Here is a 16,674-nt window from a genome sequence, read left to right as displayed (position 1 = left end):
CAAAACATTTTCATCATCCTAAAAGGAAACCCTGTACCCATTAAGTAGTTACTCCCCATACCCCCAGCCTCTGGCAACCACTATTGACTTTCTCTTTCTCTCTGTGTAGATTTGTCTTCTAGATATTACCTATAAGTAGAATTACATAATTTATGGCCTTCCGTGTCTGGCTTCTTTCACTTAGTGTTCTAGTCTCAAGCTTTGTTCTTGTAGCATATACCAGTATTTCATTCCTTTTTATGGTAAATAATATTCCTTTGTATGTGGATCTATACTGAGTTTTGTTTATCCATTCATCAGTGGGTGGATATTTGGGTTGTTTGGGTTGTTTCCACCTGTTGACTGTTGTGAATAATGTTGTTACAAACATTTGTGTTTAGGTTTGTTTTTTGGCTTTTGGGTTTTTTTGGAACAACATCAGTTTTCACTTATTTTGGGTATATACCTAGGAGTATAATTAGCAGGTCGTGATAATTTTGTGTTTATATTTTTGAGGAGTGGTCAAACTTTTCCACAATGGCTGCATCATCATTTTATGTCATTTATCATTTTATGTTCCCAAGAGCACACATCCTTACCAACACTTTTCCATTTTTTTATTATTATTATTTCCATTTTCATGGGTCCATTGTTGAAAGTGGGGCAGTCTCTAATTATTTTGTGTGCCTGTTTCTCCTTTTAATTATGTAATTGTTTGCTTCATGTATTTTTGGGCTCTGTTGTTAAGTGCACATGTTTGTAATATTTTTATATCTTCTTGATGGATTGACTCTTTTATCAAAATGTAATGTCCTTCTTTGTCTCCTGTAACAATTTTGGATTGAAAGTCTATTTTGTCTGATATTAGTCTAGCCGTCCCAGCTTTCTTTTCCTTATTACTATTTGCACTGAATATCTTTTCCTGTCCTTTCATTTTTAATCTGTTTGGGTCTTTGGATCTAAAATAAGCCCTTTTAGATAGCCTATAATCATTTTTTTTAATCAGTTCTGCCAGTCTCTCCCTTTTACTTGAACAGTGTAATCCATGTATATTTAAGGTAATTACCTACGTGGCAATGCAATTCTGATGCTAACTACCTAGAGTTGGGTCAGATTTTATAAGTTAATGGCACAGTCCCCCACAGGACTGCTCTCCTTTCCAATAGAAGTTGTAAGCTTGGAGTTTCCCCAACTATCCACACTTTTGATGAACAGGCTACAAATCAGGGATTCCCACTGCCACCTCAGGCTCAATAATTTTATAGAACAACTCAAAGAAGTCAAGAAAGCTCTGTGTTTATGATGATAGTGTTATTACTTCTTAAAAATATAAATTAGAAAAGATACATAAGGAGAGATCTGGGGGTCCCAAATGTGACGCTTCCTAGTCCTCAGTGTGTATCAGTTTCTGTCACCAACCAGGAATCTCATTCCACTGTGAGTATCCACAGTTTTTATTGTGGCTTTAATATGTGGGAGTGACCAGCCACTGGTGAGTGATTCAGCCACTTGATTGAAATCAGTCTCTAGTTCCCCACCCCTCTCTGAAGGTCAGGAGGTCAAGTTAATATTATGTGGCACCACCCCTCTAATCATATGGTTGTATTTCTGGCTTAGCTAGCCCCCATCCAGAAACTGTGTAGGGGCCCATCATGAATCACTTTGTTGGTATAAACCCATCTGAGGTCTGAGGGGCCCACTAAGAAATGAAGACACTGTTGTCACTGGGGAAATAGCAATGATTTAAAGGTTTGCTCCCAGGAGCCATGAACAAAAACCAGCCAAATCCTTTATTATACAACAAAAAGGCTTACTTCTGCCATTTTGCTATTTGTTTTCTACAGGTATTAATCTTTTTTTTACCCTGAATTCTTCTGATACTGCTTTCTTTTGTTTGAATTTTTCTAGTTTACCTTCTTGATTCCCTTGTTTCCTTTACTGTGTATTTTTTAGTTCTCTTCTCAGTGGTTTCCCTGGTGATTAATATCCTGAATTTATGAGTCTTTACCACTTTACCTTCAACAGCCTACAAAAACTCCACTCCTATATAGCTGTGTCTCCCTGTCTTTATGTTGTTGTTGTATCACAGATTACATGTTTATATACTGTGTGCCCATTAGATTACATTATAAGTACTGTTTTATGCATCTGTCTTTTAAGTAATAAAGAAAACAAAGAGTTACAAATCAGAAATAGTATTACTGGCTCTTACATTTACCTGTGTATTAGTTTCACTGGTATTTTTTTTTCTCCCAATTTCAAGTTACTGCCTAATGTCCTTTCATTCCAATCCAAATGACTTATTTTAGCACTTCCAGACAGATCTACTAGTTACAAACTCCCTTAACTTTGATTTTTCTGGGAATCTCTTTATTTTCTCCTTTATTTTTGAAGGTTAGTTTTGCGATATGTGGAAAACTTGGTTGACAGTTTTTTCTTTCATTACTTTACAAATGTCATTCCAGTCTCTTCTGGCCTTTGTGCTTTCTGATGAAAAATCAGCTTTTATTATTACTGAAGATTCCTTTTAAGTGGTGACTTGCTTCTCCCTTGCTATTTTGTAAGATTTCTCTGTCTTTGGTTTTTTTCACAGTTTGATTATAGTATGTCTTAAATAGTAATCTCTTAGAGTTTACTCTGTTTGGATTCCTTGAGCTTCTTAATGTGTAGATTCATGTCTTTCATCAAATTTGGGATATTTTCAGACATTAATTCTTCACATATTTTTTCTGCCACTTTATCTCTCTTCTCTCCTGAAACTCCCATAGTGTGTGTGTCTGTATTCTTCTGTATTCCAGAGGTGACTATGTTTCTGTTCACTGTTTCTTTATAAAAAGAGCAAATGTTTATTGATGTATAGACATTTTGTGGACCCAGAGACAGAGGTAAACACAAAAGCAAGCATTAGCTTCCATGGCTTTCAGAAATTAGAAGGGTGAGGAAAGCATCAGAAGTCAGAGTCTTCCGACCAGCAAACTCCTGTGAGCCCTGTCCACAAACATGAATCATGTCTCTCTGGTTTGAAACTGTCAAGATTTCTCCCAAAAGTCTGACTTTAATAGAGCTCAGAAAGAAGCTTCTCATAAGGGTCTTTCAAGTTACTAAGCCAGAAGTCAAATTGGTTAAGTCAGTTACAAACCATCTTTAGTTTCATTGTTTTACCTCCTGCTTTTTATTTTGTTTTGTTTTTAATTAGGAGCATACCCATTGTTGTTGTTTCATCTTATTGATGAATTACTCTTTTATCGTTACAAATACTCCATCTCTGAAAATACTCTGACATACAGTTTACTTTGTCTAATATTATTAGAGCCACATTACCCTTCTCATGCCTAATGTAACCGAGCAAGAATTTTTTCCTGTAATTTTTTCCATCTTTTCATTTTCAACCTATTTTTTTACTTAAAGTGACATATTTAATATACATTATATAGGTGACTCTTTTCTTTTTATCTGCCCTGAAAATCTTATTGAAGTTGTTAGTCTGTCATATTCTTCCCCCCTTTTTTCCTCCCCCCTTTTTTAAACAGCTTTATGTACATAAATTGTACACATTTGATGAGTACAATTTGATAACTTTTGATATAACCCCCAAAAGTTTCCATGTGCCCTTTATAAACTTTCCTTTTAATATAATATTATTTTTGATATATATTTACTATATGTATTTACTATACAGTGTTGATTTTTGAATAGCATCTTTCCTGCCCTTTGTAGTTCTTCCTGAAACAAACCTTCTATTTTTCCATTTCATCTCCTATAACAGACTTTTTAGTTTTGCGCACGCGCGCGCGCGCACGTGTGTGTGTTTATTGCTTTCTTTAGGGAATCTAGTATGCATATTGAACTTACTACATCCTTTGATCACATTATGCTCTCTTACCTCCAAATCAGTTTAAAAATTTTGTGAAGAAGTATTTTCAGGACACCTGGGTGGCTCAGTTGGTTGGGCCGCTGCCTTTGGCTCATGTCATGATCCCGGGGTCCTGGGATCGAATCCCACTTTGGGTTCCTTGCTTGGTGTGGAGCCTGCTTCTCTCTCTGCCTCTGCCTGCCACTCTGCCTGCTTGTGCTCTTGCTCGCTCTCTCTATCTGACAAATAAATACATAAATAAAATCTTTAAAAAATATATTTTCAAATCCTTTCACTCTACCCTTTTGTATTCTTGTAATATATTTTACTTCTACATATGCCTTAAAAATGATCATCCTTAAGTATTGTTTTCCCTAGAGAGCTAAAAGCTTTACAGATATCATTCATTTTTTGAGTTTATTTTTTCAGAAAACAAGACATTGTCCTATGTATTTAATGACCTATTTATTCTTTCTGTTTTCATTTCCTCTTTTTGTACTTGAGATTTTCTCTATTATTATTTCCCTTTGGCTATAAAATTTCTTTTAGCATTTATTGTAATGAAGATGCGCTAGAGTGTCATTCTTTCACCTTTTTTCCTGTATTTTTTAGCTTCGTGTTTTAAGGATATTATTAGTGGATGTATTTTTTCTTTCAGATCTTTAAAAATGTTTTCTTCTGGCATCTATTTTTCTATTATAAAAAGTCAGCTATAATTTTTATCAGTATACCTCTTAATGCAATGACACTCGTTACCCAGTTGCTTCAATAACAGAATTATATCCACTCCCCTTCGTTTTTGGTTTTTTTCCCCTCTCTGTTCCTATGAGTGGGTACTTTTAATTGACCATTCTTCACATTTGCCAATTCTTCTGCCTGCTCAGATCTACTGTTGAGCTTCTCTAGTAAATTTTTTATTCAGTGCTATACTTTCCTGCTCTAGAATTTCATTTGATTCATTTTTATATTCTGTATCTTTCTTAATATCCTCTATTTGCCAAAACACCATTCTTTCATTTGTTTGTTTTGGATTTTGTTTTCATTTGTTTTTGTTTTGGGTTTTTTTGTTGTTGTTGTTGTTGTTGTTGTTTTTTGGGGGAGGCCTTTGAAAGTTGTTATAAAGTCCTTGTCAGTAAATCCCATGTCTTGGCTTCCTCATTTTCTGTTAATTTCTGCCTTCTGTTTTCTGCCTTGTATCATCATTTCCTATTAAAAACTGAATATTGTGAATATTACAATGTGTAAGTCTGAAAGATACTCCCCGTCTCTAGAATTTCTTGTTGTTTGTATGGGATGTAGTTGTTAGGGGCTTTTATAAGCTATTTTGTAAAGATTGTATTTATTGTCATGTATGGTCACAGAAGTCTCCATTAAATTAGTGGTCAGCTAGTGTTTTGACAGACATTTAATGCATGCAGGCAAAAAGAAAAAAAAAAAATGCCCTGCTTTTGCATCTGAGCTCTGTGCTTGTGTGCTGGGGCATAGCCTCAATGGTTACCAAGACATTTTAACAACTCTGCCTTTGCTCACACGGAACTTGGAGATCAGCCAGATGTGAGAGCTTAGGGCTTTCTTGGGTCTTTTCTGAGGATGTCTTCTGTTTCTCCCTTGTCTTCTAGTTTCTCCCTTGTCTTCTAGTTTCCCAGTGGAAGCATTGCAAAACCCTTTTTCCTCAAAACATCTCACTTCCTATATTCTCTTCCAAGACTCTTTGGGATATCTTATTGTTTGTCGCAATTGATATCCTTTTCCCCAGGCTGCAGTGACCAGTTCGTTTGCTGTTAAATGCCTTCCACTTAGCTATTTCTCTGTCCTGAGCAATTTCCTAGTTAAGCAAAAAAAAAAAACAACCAATCAAAAACAAAAAACATGACTTTGTGTTAGTCCCTTAAGGAGCCCTCAGTTAGGTCAAAGCAGACAATCAGATGTCCTTGAGAATGAATTTTTCTCTGTAGATTGCTATATTGAAGACCATCACCAAGCCATTTGGGTAGGGGGAAGATGAGGCAAAGGTAAGTTAAAATGCCACAGAGCTTTCCCATTGAGCACTCTTTGCTTTTTTTATTAACCATTTGCTTGGTTGCAGTAAACCTTTAACTATTTTATAGATTTCTCATACAGTTGATTCTAACTGTTTTTGCTAACTTTTGGTTAGGTTGTTTCCTATGTTTCTGTGAAGAAAGTGCCTATAGACTTTGCTACGCCACCATTTTCTCTGACCATCAGCTGCAAAGGTTTTTGTGGTCCACGTGAATGTGACATATTTTTGTTACACTGACTTCTGTTGCCCTTAGAAATCCTTAAATTATCAGTGTCAGTGTGGGCTTTTCCTTAAAAATAATGTCATTCAATATTTTAAAGATGTGAAGCTGTTCTTCGGAATTGCATAGCATACTGTCACATTCTAGTAGCTTTGAGTATCATTGATCAGTTTTATATTATGGCAGACTTCTATATTAAAACTTGAAAGACAAATTTAGGGTGAAAGTATGTTGTTGCCTCTATTAGTTTCAATCTAAACCTGCAGTTACCAAATTGAGTTTCTAAATCTGAGGCATCCTGGGATGCCAGAATGAATTCACAGGGTACAACAGGGTATTTTAACTTTTTGAAGGAAACACAGTGTTATTTCACTTCGCAGCGTTACCATTTAAACTACTAATTCAAGGTAGTTACAGTTTCAGTAGGAGGTAGAGCTATATTCCTTTCAGTGATGTCATACAGTAATGAAGCTGGGTTTGCCTGCATTGCTGTGATAATCAATACCATGTGAAAAATCAGTGTGGAATAGAAAAGAAAGTGGCGGTTTCCAGTCTAGTTTCAGAGTTTGAGAAACTAGCTATACTGCGCTTAGTAGGTGCAGACATCCCATTAGAAAGTAACCATGGTTATTTACAAATGAAATAAGATTACTTTTTCTTTCAAGTTATGTGTATTATTTTTGTAAATAATTATTAATTTGTTGTAATATCCTTTGAAACAACTGTTAGGTGTATCTTTTAGACTAGGAGCACAGTGAAAAAATTGAGATACTAGGGTACCATGAAACAAGGCTTGGGAACCTTTGGTCAAATCCTCCATTTTATTTGAACTGTTTTAAATATTAAAGTGTTTATCTTTCTAGTCACATCTTCTATAATTCCTACCATGAATCTTCTGTCACAATTAAACTGGTTTGTGCACATTCCCTGTTTAATATCCTTGCCTTATTATCCATCTTACTCTATTTTTTAAAATCAGAACTGCAATATAGACCTGGGAGGAACAAAGACCTTGTCATCTACCTACATGTAATTCTAACCCTTAGCCCTGAACACTTTATAGATTCAGGATATACTTGGTAAAGTTTATTTGATGATAAAGAAGGAACTGTACTTACAACTTAAGTTTTGCCATTGAATGGCTCAGTGCTGAACACAATAATATTTAAGAGTTTCTGAATGATTCATTGATAAAATATAGTTGTCAGTATTTAGAAATCAACAATCTTTCTAGAGGAGTAATAAAGCCACATTTTAGAAAACCATCTGATATGACTGGAGATTTTTTTTTCCTTTTCTACTTGTTGGCTCCTCTCCCCAGTTCTTTAACCTCTTCCATTCTATCTTTTCCAGTTCTTATTGCCTTATTGAACCATATTCAATGTGATGTAAATCACCAGTGTAAAAGAAAGTATCTTGCAATTCTTAAGTCATTTCGGTTTTTGCAAAAATTCTTTTAAATTCCTGCTGATGGGGCGCCTGGGTGGCTCAGTGGGTTAACGCCTCTGCCTTCGGCTCAGGTCATGGTCCCGGTGTTATGGGATCGAGCCCCGCATCAGGCTCTCTGCTCAGCAGGGAGCCTGCCTTCCCCTCTCTCTCTGCCTGCCTCTCTGCCTGCTTGTGATCTGCATCTGTCAAATAAATAAATAAAATCTTTAAAAATAAATAAATAAATAAATAAATAAATAAATAAATTCCTGCTGAAACTTATAATTAATTCCTGATTAACCTTAAACTAAATATGGAGTAACTAGGAAGAGAAATAGTATTGGCCTTAATAAAGGATTAGACACAGTGAAGAATTATCATGGACAAGTAGTAGGAACATTTACTCTCCTGAGTTTCTCACTGCATTCTATTATTTGTGGTTTGTCTCATTTATACTCTGATTTCTTTTGTGATTGTATGGTTATAAATTGAAATTTGCTAATTTAGTGCTATTTTGATCTAAGGTATTGAATTTTTTGGTCCACGTTTTGAGACATTTGCTAGTTTTTATGAAAGAGTTCCTCAGAATTAAAAAAAAATGTTAGTTGTACCAAGATGAAATACTGAATTAGTAAGATGGATATGAAATAGTTTTTCAGGAACATTAAAAAAATAAAGGATTTACTTTTTCTAATGGAATTCATAGCTACTGCTTATGGATACAAACATTTATTTCTTGGATTGCTTGTTTTAAAAATTGCATATTGTGGGTTATAAAAATAAAATAATTTTAAGCTATTTCTAATGTGGTTATTTGCAATTGCAACTGTGTCACCTCAAAAAAGAAATTTCTAGATGCTTAATAAAGATCTTAAATCCCTTTCAATTTCTTTTTCCTAAGTGAAAGCAGGTGCTGAGCATTGTCATCTCCTGATATATTGAAATAACTAAAATATTTAATAAACTACCAGGGTTTAAAGTAGTGACCAGATGTTTTCAGTTTCCCCAGGATGACTTCTACAGCTAAGCCTTTACAGTGGAAAGGAGCTAAGTTTGCCAGTTTAAGAAAAAAGTCCAAATAAAACACACAAACCCAACAAGTTGTTTTTTTTTTTAATAAAATTAAAATTCTATTATATTTAATCTGTCTTAACACTTTACAATTAGAGAAGATTTCCAAAGCCTGACCAAGCATGAAATTGAAGCTTCCCCCTCCGTCTTTAGTAACTTTATTGAGACATAATTTACATACCATAGAATTCACTACTTTAAGTACACAGTTTTAGGATTTTTAGGAAATGTATATAGTTGTGGCACCATCATCAACCTCCAGTTTTATTTGAAGTGTATAACTTCAAGGTTTTTGTCATAAATTTACAGTTGTTAAACCATCACAACAGTCAAGATAATGAATATCTTCATCATTCCTTAAAGTGTCCTTGTGTGCCTCTGTGTAATCCCTCTTTCCTGTTCTTATATTCTTCCTACCCACATCCATCTTCAGGCAATCACTGACCAGATTCTGTCACTTGCTATTAGTTTGTATTTTGTGGAATTTTATATAAATGGAATCATACAGTATATACTATTTTCTTTTGGGAGAAGGATTTCTGGCCTTTTTCACTCTGAATAATTACTTTGATATTCATCTGTGTTGCCTCTATCAATAATTCCTCTCTACTATTGGTAGTATTCAGTTGTGTGAATATTTCAGAGTTTGTTTATCCATTTACCCGTGATAGATATGTGAGTTGTTTCCATTCTGTATTTTTCCAGATATAGCTGTTAATAACATCCTTGTGCAGTTTTTGTGTAAATGTACATTTCAGTTGGGTAAATACCTAGGAATGATATGTCTGGATCTTATGGTAATTACTGATAATGGATTCTTTAACCATTTTTATATCTGAAAAGTCTTCATTTTTGAAAGGTATTTTCAGTGAGTCTAGAATTTCTATGTTCACAGTTTATTTGCTTGTTCATTTCCTCAGTACTTTAAAGTTGTTGCTTCTCTGTCTTGCTTTCACTGTTTCTAACGAGAAATCCACTGCCATCCTAATCTTTGTATGTGTCTTTTTTCCCTTGGCTGCTTTTAATATTTCCTCTTTATTATTTGTTTTGAGAAATTAGATTATGGTATGCTTTCATGTAATTTACTTATTTTTCTTTTGCATGGTGTTCATTGAAATTCTTGGGTACTTCCTGGGTTTATAGTTTTCATCAAATGTGGAAAATTTTAAGCTATTATTTTTTCAGATATATTTCTGTTTCCATTCTCTCTGCTCTTCATCAGGGACTAAATTGCACATATATTGGGCCACTTGAAGTTAAACTCACAGTTTTACATATGAACTGTTTTGTTTTGTTTTTTCCCTCAAGTCTTTCTCTTATTTTTGATCATTTCTATATCATTGCTATAGCTTCAAGTTCACTAGCCTTTTCTTTGCAATGTATAATCTGCCACCAGTCCTATCCCAGTGTATTTTTCCTTAAATCTCAAACATGTTAGTTTTTAATCTCTAAAATTTTATTTTGGATCTTTTTTATTCCATGTCTCTCTTTAACTTTTTGAACAGATGGAATGTAATTATAATAACTATGAATGTGTTTATCTGCTAATCCTAACCTTTATGTCTGTTTCAGATTGATTTTTAATTGATTTTTTTTTCTTGTTATGGGTCTTACTTTTGTGTTTATCTTTTTGCCTGATAGAGTAGGCAGAATTTTAAGAATGACTTTTGGAACCCCTCTCCTGTGAATACAGTGAGATATTACTCCAGTGATAGTATTATGTTTATGGCACAGGGGATTTTGCCTATGTGATTAAGGTTACTGATCAGTTGGCTTTGAGTTAACATAAAGAGGAATGATCTGGGTAGGCCCAATATGATCACAAGTCCCCCAGAAGTAGAGAATCTTCTCTGGCCAGTGGCAGATGAGGAAGAAAGGTCTGAATCATGAAAAAGATTATATGTGCCTTGCTGACTTGAAGATAAGAGAGGGCCAGCCATATAGTAAGGAATTCAGGTGGCCTTAAGAACAGGAAAACAACCCCTGGCCATCATCTAGCAAGGAAATAGGGACCCCAATCCTATGTCTGCTACAAACTGAATTCTTCCAACAACCTAAATAAGCTTGGAAGCAGATTCTTCAGAGCTTCCAGACAAGAGCCTTCCTGGCAGACATGATGAGTTCAGCCTTGTGAGATTTCTAGCAAAGAGTGCAGGCAACCTTCGTAGACTCTGACCTACAGAATAGTGATGTAATAAATAGGTGTCGTTTTAAACCACTGTAATTTTGGTAATTGGTAATCCAGCAATAGAAAACAAATGTGCCTGTTAGTCTCTGATTAGATGCCAGACATTGAGTTTTCGCTTCTTGGGTGCTGGATATTTTTGTATTCTTGAAAATGGTCTTGAACTTTGTTCTAGGTCACAGTTAGATTACCTATAAAAAATTTGATCTTAGTGTTGCTTTTAAGATTTGTTATGCATAACAGAACATCATTTAGTCTAAGGGTTATTATTCTTTACTACTGGGGCAAGACTGAATACTTGATCAGGAGAACCCTCCCCACATCTTAGTTTTACATCTGGAGAGCTGTTTTCTTTTATACTGCCTGTGAATTCTAGCCACCTTGATCAATTCTGTGTCAGTACTCTCAGTTCTAGCTCCTTAACTCAGGTAGTCCACGTGGCTGCACCTGAGCTCCCCCTCCTGCACTATGTCCTAGATATAGTCAAGGCAGTAAACTCAAGCAGTCTTAAGGTTCATTTCATTTATTTCCCATCTCTTGAGTATATGTTCTTCATTGCCTGACATCCAGTGTCTTTAGCACTTTTTTCACGTATTTTGGTTAATTTTATTTTTAGTTTGATTTGAGCATAAATCCATGCTTTTTTACTTCATTAAAAGTCCTTTGGTTACCTTAAATAATTAAAATTTTTAAATTAAGTGAAGCTTTAATTATTTAAGTTTAATGGGACCAGGAAATACTCTTCCTAAAATGTTATTCTCTGTGCAGTATCCAAAATTTTAATACTGTAGCACCATATTTACATTCTAGTATACTAAGCCTAGCCCAAATGATGACAAAGACATATCTTTAGACTGCCTCAGTTCCTCATTTTCATTGAACACCTTTAGTATTTATTTGCCTAAGGAAATTATAATTATTTTATGCTTCGATAATTACAGTCCATAATTATTTGACTTCCTAAACTATTAGAATGGAAAGTTAATATTATTTTACATCTGAAATAGAACAGAAACCCATTTATTTATGCAAAAAACCCTATAAAGTCCTTTTCCATGTTAACTACATAACTACTAAACACAACTGTTTTTCACGTAGTCAGATTTCCATGTTTCTAATTTCTGTATGTTTATTTTAATAGGCATATTATTTGGCTTTATATTTCCCCTCTCACATGGTCTAGCAACAATTCTGTAATTCTTCCATGTAATTATATAAATGATACAAATGAGTATTCAGACATACAAGAAGTTTATGTAACTTGTTTTATGCCCTGCAGACAGTTTTTGGGAGGTGCTGTTCTTTCCATAAAATTTCTTATAATTGTATTAATTAAGAACTTTCAATAGGTTTCTCTAATTAAAACAGGAAAGATTATGATTAATTACCTCACAGATCCTCTGGGAGAAGAGATTTTGTTATTTTAGCACATCTTTTTTTTCTTCCCACTGTTTCTGAATGGGTAACAAAGACATAGTTCTATATTAAGAATTGATGTTCTAAGGTACCTGGGTGTCTCAGGCAGTTAAGTGTTTGCCATCAGCATCGATCATGGTCTCGGGGTCCTGGGATCCAGTCTGCATTGGGCTACCTGCTCAGTGAGAGGTCTGCTTCTCCCTCTTCCCCCTCCCTCGTTTGTGCTTGTTCGCTCTCTCAAATTGATAAATAACATATTTAAAAATTGATGTTGTTATTTGATATTTGTTTATGCTAACAGGTACTTTAGAAGTTCGTCTTATGGGCTGTCAAGATATTCTAGAGAATGTCCCTGGACGGTCAAAAGCAACATCAGTTGCACTACCTGGTTGGAGCCCAAGTGAAACCAGATCATCTTTCATGAGCAGAACAAGTAAAAGTAAAAGTGGAAGTAGTCGAAATCTCCTAAAAACCGACGACTTATCCAGTTCAGTAACCAGATTTTTAAAAAATCCTATAACAAATTAAAGGATCTATACAAAGTACTTAGCAATGGGGACAGCAATAGGAGGAGCCAAAGTTGAACAAAAAGCTTAACAACTATGATTTCTGTAATTTAATTTTAAAAACATTAAAAGCTATACTGTCAGGAAAACAAATGCAACCAAATTTATTGCAATTACCTTAGAAAACTAAATGATATATAGCATTAATTCTTTTAGAAGAATGAAATGTCAAGTATCAGTCTTCATGCCAAACTGAAAGTGTTCAGAGGCTATTGGATTTGTTACATCTTGATTTTTCAGTGGTATAATGACACTTCTAAACTAACACTGAAATTTTGATAACCCCTGGACCAAACATATTTACTAGGGTAGTAGCTCAATTAGACAAATGTAGGAGTGGGTGGAGGTGGTAAGAGTATTATGCAACAGATTTATGAAGCACTTTAGAGACATTCTAAAATGTAATTATAAACTATGATATAAAGGTGTAACTGGGGAGTGGGAGGGAAAGGCCTGTGATAATTCATCCTACTATAGAGCACAGAGGTGAACATGTCAGTGCTTTCCTATATAAAGATGGAGATTTTAGAAAAAGTGTGAAAATAAAAATTGCCTGAGGTAACAAGCTCTGTAAAAAGTGTAGAGGCTGAAAAACTGGATGATTGCTATTTATATACAAATATACACATACAAAATGCATTTAATCTTTGTGTTTTTCTCAAACACAGAGGATAAATTGGGAGCATCTAGTGGAATGTATGTACATATAAAAATAGCCATTTAAACTCAAAAGCTTCAGGATTAAGAAAGACCTTACATTTGTAGCACCTGGGTGGCTCATTTGCTTAAGCCTCCCACACCTTGTTCCCCCTCAGGTCATGATCTTAGGGTTGTGAGATGGAGCCCCACATCAGGCTCTGCGCTGGGCATGGAGACTGCTTAAGATTCTTCCTCCCTCTCCCTCTGCGCCTCTGCCCCCAACCCTAAAAATAAAAGGAAAAAAAGAAACACCTTACTTTCAGAGGATCATAAGACTTTTGTTGCTATTAAACGGTGGTACTTCTGTTTTAAAGGTTTTAAAATATTTAAGCAAGTTTACAAATTGTAATTACAGATGATGTGTGTGCAGTTTTGAAGCTAGATAATACTGTGGTTGGTCAAACGAGCTGGAAACCCATTTCCAATCAGTCATGGGACCAGAAGTTTACACTGGAACTGGACAGGGTAAGATGAAAACATTTTACTTGAATCTTCATTATATTTGTCATTCATTTTGAATGTACATTTTCTGTTTTAGAAGACTTAGAAAAGTTTTATTTTTAATGCAATGAAAGAAGAAGAACCTAGGTATTTTCGACATTCCTCATCTGGTGAGTTATATAAGTCTACCTTAAGACAGAGGTGAACATCAGAGTGCTGCAGTAGCTTTTGCTTGTGCAGTGATTTGAAAATGTCTAGTTTGTATGAACCTAAAAGACAACCGAGTGAGAGCTAATACTGAAATGTGTTTATTTTAGTAATGCACTCCCTAACAAGTAAGGTGATTCTTCTGACTCACCATTTGTAGTTTATTGTATCAAAGCTGGATTTGAAATGTACTGATGTGCTCCCTTACCCAGCCTTCCATGTATCTCAGTGGCTTTCATGAATGATGTGAATGGCTAGAATGCGATATGTAGCTTTAGAATCCAGCAGAAGTAAATTTGGTGGACAGCAGATTCAGGTCCATGGTGCTAACTTTATTATTTAGATTCTGATCCATCTATTGGGGTGTGGGAAGAAAATATTAGAACTTACCCCTAATTTTGCCGAAAAAATAAGAAAGATATTAAGCTTTTTATCATTTAGTATTTAGGTTGATGATACATTTGTCATTTTTAAATTATATATATTAGTGAAAGCCGATTTACAGTATCTAATGATGATGTGAGGTGGTGATTACTGCTCTAGAAACCTCTACTTTAAAAATATTTTTCCAATTTGTTTCTTTATTTCTGCATAGCCAACATCCTGATCAGGCCCTCATCACTGCTTTTCTTGGTTCAAAAAATGTTTTATATACTTGAATAAAATGCTTCATCTTCATATACATTGGTTTGCTTAGCTTTAATACCACCAACTATAGTGAGATGTATAAAAAAGAAATCTTAGACAAGTGGTAGGAACTTGATTGATGTTGGCTTTTCTGTTTTTTACTAAAGTAATTTACTAGCTAATCCCCACATGTCTTAATACCAGACTGATTTTCAAAGAGTACTACCTTCATCTTGGCATTCATTCTCTCATTTAGGATCATCTATTCTTTAAAAATTATTGTGAAATTATTCATTCAATCAACAAATATTCATTGGTATCTGCTATATTCCCAGCACTTCCAGGCAGTAGATTAACAATGAATAAAAAATAAGGTCTTCCAAGATTCCTCAAGGAACTTAGACTTAAGTGGTCTTCATACATACCTGATTAGTTGCAGAATTTTTTACCATTAATCTGAAATGTAAGAGTCTGCCACCTTATTTCCCAAATATACCTTTATTTTGATAATTTCAATTAAAATGATGTTGAGGTCTTAGAATGCTGGACTAAGGTGTTTATACTTGTCGGTATGGGAGATGGGATGGAAGAGACAAAATGGGAAAGTTGATTTTGGAAGTTGTATGAGGAACAAATTTGAGGGAGGAGGAACTGAAGGCATGCATGTTGGCTGGCGGCTATTCCAGTGCTACAACTGTAAGATTAGGAGAGCTTGAAGTAAAATTTGGCAGTAGGAAGAGAAAAGATAATATGTAGGAAATGAAGGAAAAAATAGCATTAGTAACTAGTTGAATTTCAGTACAAGGGAAGTAATTTATCTATAATTTGCAAAGAAAATAATGCCCCAGTTATTAGAAAAATATATTGGAAGAGGATGGTTTCTATACCTAGTTACTTAGCAGTTAAATAAAGATGTGGAACTAGAAGTCAGGGCTGGATAAGCAGATTCAGAGATATCTGACTGGAGGTCATAGTGAATGCCATCCAGGTGGATAAGATCAATCCATTCATTTCACAAATATTCATTGAACATCTTATATATGTACCCGGCTTTTTATTAGGGTCTAGATTTACAAAGATAATATATGCTCATTGTTGTAACAGAACTCCTAGGCTTAATAATTACTGATTTTCTGTTCTTTGCCAAGCACCATTTTAGACCCTAGTAATGACTGATCAAAACTCCGAAGTCCATATACTGAGGGACCTTATATCCTAATGAGGGAAAATAAATAGTAAACGAGTTAAAAAAAAAAACTACAAGTACAGTGAAGGTAGTAAATAGGGTCATAAGGGAGTGGGGACTACTTTAGAGTAATTAGGGAGTCTCTTGAGGAGACTACATTTGCCTTGAGACCTGATGAGTGAAAAGTTGCCAGACTTGTAAAGACCCAGTGAGAGTATTCCCAGCAAGAGGAGAAAACATATACAGCCCCTGAGGTAGGAGGGAACCTGATATGTTTCAAGAATAAAAATTGTAAAATAGAAGATCAAGGTAAAGTGAAGTAGATGTAGGTACGTGCCGAATCACTAGGATCTTTTTAAGTTAGAAATTGGGAGACAGTTGAAGGGCTTTTAATAGGGGAGTTGACATCATTTGATTTATCTGTAGTAAATGATCTGATAGAAGTAAGTACCATGTACTATAGAAACTGATAAAAGACTTACTGACACATAGTGGGAAGGAGTTTGTAAAGGAAACAAGGGTCTAACAACCAAATCTTAAGCAGTATCCCAAGAAAGGTTTGCCTGCCAAAGAGAAGTCAAAAACTTTGAGTTGAATCAAATCATACCTTAGATAAACATTATAAAAGCTTATCCAGTGAATAATTGCAGTAATTTTGAGATGATGAAAATCCTATTACATCTCAAACAATTGAAAAATGGACTTTTCAAAAAGTCTATTAAAGAAGAAATTTAGCAAAGATTTTATAACTGTCT

General features: G+C 34.7%; 1 protein-coding gene across 2 annotated transcripts in view; it reads left to right on the top strand.

Moving 5' to 3' along the window:
- PKN2 (protein kinase N2) overlaps positions 1–16,674 on the top strand; it is a 131,201-nt gene that overhangs the window by 73,551 nt on the left and 40,976 nt on the right. For both annotated transcript variants that reach the window (XM_080801017.1, XM_080801018.1), the window contains exons 7-8: positions 12,495–12,680; positions 13,814–13,923. In XM_080801017.1, the coding sequence (XP_080657143.1) occupies positions 12,495–12,680; positions 13,814–13,923 (296 nt within the window). The remainder of the gene's footprint in view (positions 1–12,494; positions 12,681–13,813; positions 13,924–16,674) is intronic.

The sequence above is a fragment of the Martes martes genome (assembly GCF_963455335.1).
Source record: "Martes martes genome assembly, chromosome: 4".
NCBI classification, from domain to species: domain Eukaryota; kingdom Metazoa; phylum Chordata; class Mammalia; order Carnivora; family Mustelidae; genus Martes; species Martes martes.
This window is presented reverse-complemented; position numbering and strand designations above follow the sequence as displayed.